Source organism: Mesoplodon mirus (assembly GCF_964341445.2).
Source record: "Mesoplodon mirus genome assembly, chromosome: 7".
NCBI classification, from domain to species: domain Eukaryota; kingdom Metazoa; phylum Chordata; class Mammalia; order Artiodactyla; family Ziphiidae; genus Mesoplodon; species Mesoplodon mirus.
This window is the reverse complement of record NC_138983.1, coordinates 5,947,210-5,956,645: the sequence shown is the minus strand read 5'-3', so window position 1 is coordinate 5,956,645 and position 9,436 is coordinate 5,947,210. Positions and strand designations below refer to the sequence as shown.

At 59.5% G+C, this 9,436-nt stretch overlaps 1 protein-coding gene across 2 annotated transcripts; it reads left to right on the top strand.

The window, feature by feature from the left end:
• Window positions 1–1,452: 1,452 nt before the first annotated feature.
• On the top strand, window positions 1,453–9,183 carry RHOD (ras homolog family member D). 2 transcript variants are annotated; one of them, XM_082628752.1, is made up of 5 exons: window positions 1,453–1,761; window positions 5,080–5,167; window positions 5,937–6,046; window positions 7,938–8,047; window positions 8,601–9,183. In XM_082628752.1, the coding sequence occupies exons 1-5, from the start codon at window positions 1,630–1,632 to the stop codon at window positions 8,761–8,763; spliced, it is 603 nt and encodes a 200-aa protein (XP_082484878.1). In that variant the 5' UTR covers window positions 1,453–1,629; the 3' UTR covers window positions 8,764–9,183. The 2 variants fall into 2 exon arrangements, with proteins under 2 accessions (XP_082484878.1, XP_082484877.1); XM_082628751.1 differs by having other exon boundaries at window positions 1,462–1,761; window positions 7,938–8,072.
• The last annotated feature ends 253 nt before the right edge of the window (window positions 9,184–9,436 follow it).

Here is a 9,436-nt window from a genome sequence, read left to right as displayed (position 1 = left end):
GTGAGCCTGGAATGGGAGTCAGGGGTCTGGGCTCTGCCTCTGTGCAGTAGGGGCCGTGACTCTTGCCCTGGCTGCCTCTTTGGGCCACAGGGAGGTTTAAAGGGGGCTGAGGGTGGTTTTTCACCTGCCTGGCTTGGAACTCCATGAGGAATGATGTCATGACCTGTGTGGGGAAGGGTGTGAAACCCCAAGACTTCTGCCCTCTGTTTGTCTGAGCTTCAGTGAAAACAGTCCAAGATCTGGGGGGCCCTTGTGCCCATTTTTTAAATACATGTTTTGACTCTGGCTACTAACAGGGGTGGGAGGTCAGGTGACAGTGAGTTTCCAGTTCAATTGTCTTTATTCCTGGCTTCCAAAGTGCTCCACTCTCCAGGCCCTAATTAACCCTCAGCCTCACCCCTGCACCAGCTCCCCAAACCAACCTCACCATCATCACAGGGGAGAACCACACCACGCCCCCCAACCCCCCGGCAAAGGATCCCCCCTCCCCCTTACCTCCATATCTTGCACGTGCAGTTGCCCCCGTTTGGAGCACTTTTTCCTCCCACCATCTAACTGTGTCTCACTTTTTCCTGCAGACTCTGGCCCCTTTTCTCAGAAGGGTTTCCTGACCACCCCCAACCCCGGTGAGGAGCCCCTCTTCCCGACTCCCATCCGCTGCCTGTCCCCCCCCAACCCCCGCACTGTTGTAGCTCTTATCACAGTGATGTCCTGCCTGTCTCCCATTCTAGGCCGTGGGAGACTTTGACTTCAACGGTTCAGGGTCCCCAGGTCCTTGGGCACAGGGGGCCATCAGTGTTGGTTAAATTATAAGAATCACTCACACATGGCATCACCAACCACATACCAGACCCTACTCTAAGCACTTGACAGATGGAAGGTTCCATCGCTTTCTCCAGACCATGACCGAGGCAGAGGTGAGACCTGCCTGTAGTGAGACTTCCTGGTGCTGGCTGGGGGAGGGTAGGCCCAGCTGGCCGTGCCAGTGACTAACGCATAAAGGCCTGCCGGATCACCCCCTTCCCACCTGCCCTGAAACACCTGCAGGGAGGCCGTGGTGTGGAGGGCTTCTCCAGGGCCCTGGGGAAATGCACATTCATTCTTTCACTCATTCATTCATCCACCAAAAGTCACCAGCTCCTGCTGGGTGCCCCGCTTAGACTGGGCACCAGGTACCCAGTCCCTGTCCCCAGCAAGCTGGTGGGCCAGCAGGGCTGACCCCCACCTCCCTTCTCCCGGGGAAGTGGGCCAGCAGGCCTGACCCCCACCTCCCTTCTCCCGGGGAAGCCCCGTCCACACCATCACTGCCCAGCTACGTGTCTGCTCCCCATCAGACCAGGGTGCGCTCCTGAGGACGGAGGCCGAGTCTCGGTGCCCGCTCCTGTGCCCTAGCGCCCCACACAGAGGTGTGTCTTCCTCGGGCCGCCTGGGACTTGGGACCCGGGACGGGAGGGGCAGGGCCGAGCCGGCTCCAGGCCACGGAATCCACCCGGCCCCTCACCTGAGCCGCCAGCCGCCGCCGCACTTCCTCGCTCCGCCCCGCCCCGCCCCGCCCCTTCCACATTCCTGCCCCGCCGGCCCCGAGGCCGCCGCTCCGATCGCTCCCGGCCCTCCCTCCGCTGCCCCGCGATGAAGGCGGCTCAGGCCGCGGGCGAGGAGGCGCCGCTCGGCGAGCGGTCCGTCAAGGTGGTCCTGGTGGGCGACGGCGGCTGCGGGAAGACGTCGCTGCTGATGGTCTTCGCCGAGGGTGCCTTCCCCGAGGTGAGTGCCGGCCCCTCGGGCGCAGCGGGGCGCCGCGGCCTGGGTGCATCCTTCCCCACCCCGGGAGGGACGTGCGCCCGTTCTGCCCCCCCGCAGAGCGTGGGGTCGAAGGCAGTTCTCACTTTGCCCGCGGGAGTGACATCGCCTGTCAAGTGCCAAGAATGCCACCTACCTGGGGGAGGTGTCCCGGGGACTGACTTAGGCAGCGTGGGGAACGAAGCGGGTCCTAAGAGAGCACTCGGTGGCACAGCATGGCTAAGTGGGACGGACAGCCTTGGCTTCGAATCACGGCTTTGCGACTTACAGCTGTGCGCCCTGGGGCAAGCCGCTTACCCTCTCTGTGCCTGTTTCCTTAACTGCGTAATAGGAATAACGGTGGTGCCCACCTCCCAGGGTCGCAGTGATGAGAGAGTTCATACAGGTCAGGGGCTCAGCTCTGAGCTGCAACAGGAAGGACTCACTGAAAAGTGGCCAGCGTTTTTCTTGGGAGACATCGTGTCTTCCCTCAGCTCTTGCCCCTACAGTGGATGTCCCGTGGGCTCAGCCTTGGAGAGTAAGAGCACACCAGCCGCTCAGACAGCTGGGTTAGCACCTCAGTCTCCTCCAGCAAACTCTGGGGCCCTCAGTACTTTGCTCAGCCTCTGAGCCTCCGACCCCTCACTCGACCTCGCCGGGTGGAGAGACCCGAGGGTGGTGGTGAGGTGGAAGGTATGGCTGAGAGACGGCTCCGAGTTGTACCTGGCATGTCCTTGACGCCCAAGCATGTGGACTGTCACTCCTTCACCGACATGCCTACTGCCTGTCCAGGCGGACTCACCGGCACCAGGACAGGGGCTGGACACACCCACCCACCGTGCCCCACTCAGCCCAGTTCCCCTGGGAGTCCATGCATGGGTCTGCTTCCAGCATCACGTCCCCCTGCCTGCTGATCCCAGCCCCCGCCAAAGCCCTGGGGTGGTACAGCACTGGGGATTGGATGCGGGAGGCAGGAGCAGCCGGGCCTGCTAACCCAGAGTCAGCCTTTCTTTCCACTGTGGCAGCATTGAGCCGACTCTTGCTTTGTGGTTTTTGGAGCTGATGACACATCCTTTGGTCAGTCACATTTTTTTTAGCTGGGGGGAGGGATGTGTTTCCAGGCCCCCAGATGCTGCCTGTTGGAACCCAACAATTATGGCAGTGCGGGGAGCACCACAGAGTGCCACAGGGAGGCTAGGCCAGCCGGGGCCCAGGAGCAGTGCTGGGAGGGGTAGCCCCTCACCACCACTGTCCTGGGCTCTGAGACGGCCTTGAGAGTGAGACCCATCCCAATTGCAGAGAGGTTACAGTGCGGAAATGGGCATCTCACAGTTGATGGACAGTGTGTGTTTTTCACAATTTTTAAAAACAATTAATTAATTAATTAATATTATTTTTGGCTGCGTTGGGTCTTCATTGCTGCACGCAGGCTTTCTCTAGTTGCAGCGAGTGGGGGCTACTCTTTGTTGCAGTGTGCAGGCTTCTCCTGGCGGTGACTTCTCTTGTTGCGGAGCACAGGCTCTAGGCGCACGGGCTTCAGTAGTTGTGGCTCACAGGCTCTAGAGCGCAGGCTCGGTAGTTGTGGCGCATGGGCTTAGTTGATCCGCGGCATGTGGGATTTTCCTGGAGCAGGGCTCGAACCTGTGTTCCCTGCATTGGCAGGCGGATTCTTAACCACTGCGCCACCAGGGAAGTCCGGTCAGTGCATGGTGAAGGACACTCTGAAGGGAAAGGGAGAACATGCCTGTCACCAGAGGGATGGACCTGCCTTGTCTAGGTTCCTCTCCTGTTTGGGGACCCTGATTTCCTGGGACCTGTCTGCCTCCAGGCACAAGAGACACCTCTCCATTTATTTATTTATTTATCTATCTATCTATTTATTTATTTATTTATCTATTTATTTATTTACCTGGGCACCGCCCGGCTTGCGGGATCTTAGTTCCCCGACCAGGTTTCGAACCCAGGCCCCGGCACAGAAAGCACAGGGTCCTAACCACTGGACCGCCAGGGAATTCCCAAGAGACCTCTTCATTTAAAAGAAACACAAGGTCTGAGAGCTGGCAAGGCCTTCATTTTACAGATGGGAAAACTGAGGCCAGAGAGAAGAGTCTTGCCTCAGGGCACAGGGCCTCACAGTGTCCCCCGGTCTGTGGTCACCTCACCCAGCCCTGAGCAAGGGAGCAAGGCCTGGGCACCCAAGATGCAGGCGGTCCAGCACGCCCCTTGGTGCACAGGGCTTGTGTCGTGGCAGAGTTTTGAAAACCTTCTCCCCTGTTGCTCAGACCCCATCTGTAAAAACTCCCCCTCTTCATTCCTGCACTTGTGTAAAAACCCGTCCTGGGCTTCCCTGGTGGCGCAGTGGTTGAGAGTCTGCCTGCCGATGCAGGAGACATGGGTTCGTGCCCCGGTCCGGGAAGATCCCACATACCGCGGAGCGGCTGGACCCGTGAGCCATGGCCGCTGAGCCTGTGCGTCCGGAGCCTGTGCTCCACAATGGGAGAGGCCACAACAGTAAGAGGCCCATGTACCACAAAAAAAAAAAGAAAAAGCCCGTCCTGCTTGCATTCATCCAGCCTTTGTGGAGAGGGGATGAGCTCAGGCTCAGCAGGCCTGGGGTGGAGGGGCCTCTGGCCTGGGTGACCTCCCCCTGGGGCCAGGCAGGGCAGGTAAGAGAGACAGAAACAGGGGCATCCCGGTTGGACTGTGAAAGGTTGAGTGGCAAAGGAGGGACCCCCAAAAGCTAGGAGCTCCCCAGGGCAGGCAATGAGTCTTTATTAGTTGCTCCCGGGTGTCCAGAATCGGATCCAGAGAGGGTGCTCATGAATGAATGAATGAGTGAGTGAGTGAATGAGCAAACATAGGCTAATGTCATTCCAGGAGGAGGGGACAGCAGGAAGGAAGGCTCAAAAATGGGACAGTCTGGACGAGGACAGAGATAAAAATAACAGTCCCGGCACGTGTAGAGTGCGTATTTTCTACCAGGCCCTGTGCTCAGGGCTCCACATGAAGCGCCTCCTTGAATCCTTTCAGCAACGTGCTGCGCTGGGGGCTTTAATAGACCCACTTTTTAGGCGTGGAGGAGGCCAGGGAGGCTCAGTGCCTTGGGAGGGTGCACAGCTACAGAGTGGCAGCTCTAGGCCTCCACCCACCAGCCGACTCCCCCCCAGAAACTACTCCACTCTGCTCCAAACTACTCCAAAGAGCGGCAGTGCCGCAGGCACTCCGGGGCTCTGGCCTGGGCATTGGGACCACCTGCTTCAGATGCTGCCTTCTCAGCTGCCCCCTTGACCTCTTATTCCTCAGGGCTACACCCCCACGGCGTTTGAGCAGCTCACCGTGAATCTGCATGTGAAGGGCAAACCCGTGCACCTCCAAATCTGGGACACAGCAGGTGGGTGCCAGGCTGGGGGAGGGGCAGAGTGGGAGGAAGGGACCCACTCCCTTCCTTCCAAACGCGGGAGGCCAACCAGTCTCCAGGGAACAGGTGTTGGCCAGGATTAGGGCCCCCGGGAGCCTGAACCCTCCTCGCTTAGGCATCTGTGTCTGCTGCTTCCCCAGCCCAGAGCAGCCCACCATGTCCTGGAGGTGAATTGGAGCTCTTAGCTCTCAAGGGGTGGACTGTTTCTGGCTTCCTGAGCCGTCCACCCTCGCTTTAGCTTCTGTAAGATCTGTTTGAACATGACCTCTGCCCTCTAGCCTCCTGACCTAGCCCACAAGAGGGTTCAGAGTCAAATCTACATCAGAACTCAAAGCTAAACTCCGGGAATCCCAGCAGCCCCCTTACCTTGGTTGGGCTGTGCTATCTTTGCCCAGGTCCCGCCTGCCTCTTTCTCCTCATTCTCCATCCCCGCCCCAAGTCCAGGGCAAAGCAGGCTTCTGAGTGATGGCCTCAGACATCCCCCACTCCTTCCAGAACAGGGCTCTCTCAGCCGTGGTCTCGCCCAGGCAAGGGCTGGCACGTCCCACAGGCCAGCCAGGGGAACACAGCCCCGAGGGGAACATTCACATGTTGGATCCTGAGGCACAGCTCTAGGCCCTGATCCAGATCATCCCCACCCACACCTGCCCCTGGTCTTGGTTGGGGTGGCCTCCCTGATGCTGGGGAGGTGCTGACAATGGGCAGGAAACCTGGAGGGAGTGACCACCCCTCTTCCACCCAGGGCAAGTCGACTACGACCGCCTGCGGCCCCTGTTCTACCCTGACGCCAGCGTCCTGCTCCTCTGCTTTGACGTCACCAGCCCACACAGCTTTGACAACATCTCTAACCGGGTGGGTACAGCGGGTGGGGGGCAGAGAGGCACCGCCCCACAGCCGGGCCCCTCTGCTGCACCCCTACCCTTGACCCAGCAGACTGTCACAGCTCGGCAGGCCCTGCATGGCATCGGGTCCAGTGCCTTTGGCATAAATAGGGGGAAACTGAGGCCTAGAGAGACTTAGCCAGGGTCCCACAGGGATTTGGTGGCAGGGTCTGGACTGGCCCTCTGACTCCTGGTCCAGTTCTCCTTGTCTGCCCCATACTGCAGACTCAGAACGCTGTGGCTCTTTCTACCGTGACCCTGCCTGAAGATGCTGGGTGACCCAGAGGCCTCTGCATCTCCCCAGCCTGGGCCTGCCCAAGGTCACACGAGCCATCAGTTTCCAGCAGCTCTCGGTCTCCATCGGTGTGACTGCTGGCTCCCAGCGGCCTCCCAGGATGTCCCCCAGTTATCTCAGAGGCTCCCGAGGCTGCACACAGGTGTCAGGGAAACGGTCCCTTGAGTTCCTCTGCGCCTACCCAGCAGCCGCAGCCCCGCCCCCACTGCTGCCAGGGCCTCCATGCGCGTGTGAATGGCATGCTCCAGGGTTCCTCAGAGCACAGCCAGTGACATCATTGGTAACCAAAACCACAGCGACGATGGCAGCATTTAGCGCGAACTTCCTGTGTGCCAGGTACTGCTCTAGGCACCAAGGACCAGGCAAGTGGTGGCTGGGACCAGGGTGCCAGCAGAGGCAGTGGTGAGAGGCCAGCGGATATTGAATCTGTTCGGAAGGCAGAACCGAACTGTCAGCGTTCGCAGATGGACTGGACACGGGTGGGAGAGAGACATTTGATCAGAGCACCTGGAAGGTGGACTTGCCATTCCCCAAGATGAGAAGGAGCAAGCTGGGGGCAGGGAGGTGGGCGATGGAGGCCCGTTGGGCATCCCAGTGGAGCGTCAGGCAGGCAGGCAGAAGTCTGAGGCTGCAGTTCTGGGAGGGGGCAGGGCTGGGCAGATCCATGTAGGAGTTGCTGGTTGGGAAGAGCTGTGGACCGGGCGTGGGGGAGAGGGGGCCTGTCACCTGGAGACCTGGGGTCAACCAGGAGAGCGCGGCCCTGGGGTGAAGCGCAGACCAGGTTTCAGAGGAGGGAGTGATCGCTGACGTCAGGGCTCAGGTAGGATGAGGTCTGAGGATTCCCTGTTGCGTTCAGCAAAGCGGAGTCAGGGAGGAGACCCTTTTCAAGGGCAGTTTTGTGGAGGGGAGGATTTGCTGGGACCGCACACTGGCCCCATCTGGCTCCAGAAGCCAGACGGTTTGATGTCAATTTTTCCTGAAACTGAGCAGGCGTGCGCTGCTGGAGATCTAAAGCCTGGATTCCAGGCTCCCAGGTTATAGTCCAGACTGAAATAACCAGGCCCTGGAGCCTCACATTCCAAAGAGCAGCTGACACGGGACAGGAGTGCCCCCTCCAACAGGCAAACAGCTGCTGCAACCATTTTGTGAGCTGCTTTAGTTTTAAAACCTCACTGATTTCTTTATATATTTTACCCTGTTGGGGAGATGGTCATGGGACCCCTTACCTTGCAGAGGTAGGATTCTAGAGCAGGTGGGAACCGGGCTCTGGGCGCCACCCCCTGGGTTCAAATTCTGCCACTTCCAGTTGTGTGACCAAGGCCAAGTTATATAACGTCTCTGAGCCTCAGTTACTGCATCGGTACAATGGGATTGATGATAGAACTTGCTTCATAGGGACTTGGGGGGTTAATGTGTTCATTACATGTAAAGTCTTAGCCTGGCACAGAGCAGTTCTCCCTAAACTGGCTTTGCTGATTATTGTTGTGGGGGTCTACCTGGAGGGCAGGAGAGCGGCCCACTCCCCTGATGGCTCACACACACCCCCTCCCCACCTCCCTCCCCACAGTGGTACCCGGAGGTGAATCACTTCTGCAAGGAGGTGCCCATCATCGTTGTGGGCTGCAAGACTGACCTGCGCAAGGACAAGTTGCTGGTGAAGAAGCTGCGGAAAAATAGGTTGGAACCTGTGACCTACCACAGGGTAGGAAACCCAGCCCAGGGCACGGGGGTAGGGGTCAGGAGAGGAAACCCCTGGGGTAACGCTGCTCTGGCCCAGCCTCTCAGCAGCGCCAGACATCTGGCACCCGCAGGGTGTGGGTCAGGGTAGGGGTTGTTTTGGAGGCAGTCATGGTCAAGAACTGCCAGGCTTGGAAGTTTCCAGCTGTGGGATGGAGAGTGAGTGAGTGCGGTGCACGTCAGATGGTCCTGCCTACCTGCTTCAACAGCCGGGGGGGGACCCCCAGGTCTTCAGTCCACAGGCCCCTCTCTGCAGCATGCCTGGGTCAGGCCGGGAAGTTAATGAGTTGATGCCTCGAGAGGCAGACACCCAGCCGGGAACTGAGGCAGGAAACCCGATGAAGCCATCGATGGGCTTGGTCAGGCCAGGGGACAGGAGCTATGGGTGTCCTAGGAAGATGCACCTAGGATGGCCAAGGGGGCTGGGGGTTGGCTGGACATGAGGCCCCAGCGGCACCCACCTGACGGCGGCCCCGTCCGCTCTCCCTGTCAGGGCCAGGAGATGGCACGGGCCGTGGGCGCCGTGGCCTACCTCGAGTGCTCAGCTCTGCTCCAGGAGAACGTCCACACCATCTTCCAGGAGGCAGCCAGTGTGGCCCTCAGCAGCCGCCGTCGCAACTTCTGGAGGCGGATTACCCAGAGCTGTTGTTTGGTGACCTGATGGCCTGGGGCGCTCCTTTCCTGACCACACCAGCAGCACAGGGGGGAGCTGGGCGCTGACCTTCTGGCCAGTTGGCTGGGCTGGACCCAGACCCCAGGCTGTGCCCACCGAACTGTACCTCAAACAGATGGGCACCACTGTGGCTGGGCCCCTGACCCTGGCGCTGGTATCCCTGGACTGGAGAGAAACCCCTCTGAGGCCTGAGGAAAGGGGTTCCCGGGCTAGGCCTAGAGACCCCTGGAATCACTCCCAGCTCCCAGCCCTGGACTACACATCCTGGAGCGGCCTGTGCAGCCTGGCGCCACCTCGTGGCTCTTCCCGGGGCTGTACCTTCAGGACCCGGTGGTGCTAGGACCCTCCAGCCAGAACTCACACCCTGCCCCGTCCCCCTTCGCCCTGCCCATCCCAGTGGTAACTGTAACACTAAAATGACATCACTTGTCAGTTGCATCATGCCTCTTGTTTCAAAATGCCTTTACACACACGTTCCATGGTGGATAAGAGCACACCCCACGTAGGCACTGGATCCAGTGTAACTACCCGGATCCAAACCCGGCTTTATCACTTTAGAACCCTGGGCAAGTTACTGGAACTCTCTGGGCCTCTCGTCTGTGAAATGGGAGCAATCACAGATGACCTCATGGAGCTTTGGGATGAGTAAGAGCATC

Coding starts and splice junctions, on each gene's coding strand:
- RHOD (XM_082628751.1), top strand. CDS start 1,630: ATGAAGGCGGCTCAGGCCGCGGGCGAGGAGGCGCCGCTCGGCGAGCGG. Junction 5,168..5,936: donor CCAAATCTGGGACACAGCAG/GTGGGTGCCAGG, acceptor TCTTCCACCCAG/GGCAAGTCGACTACGACCGC. Junction 6,047..7,937: donor TTGACAACATCTCTAACCGG/GTGGGTACAGCG, acceptor CCCTCCCCACAG/TGGTACCCGGAGGTGAATCA.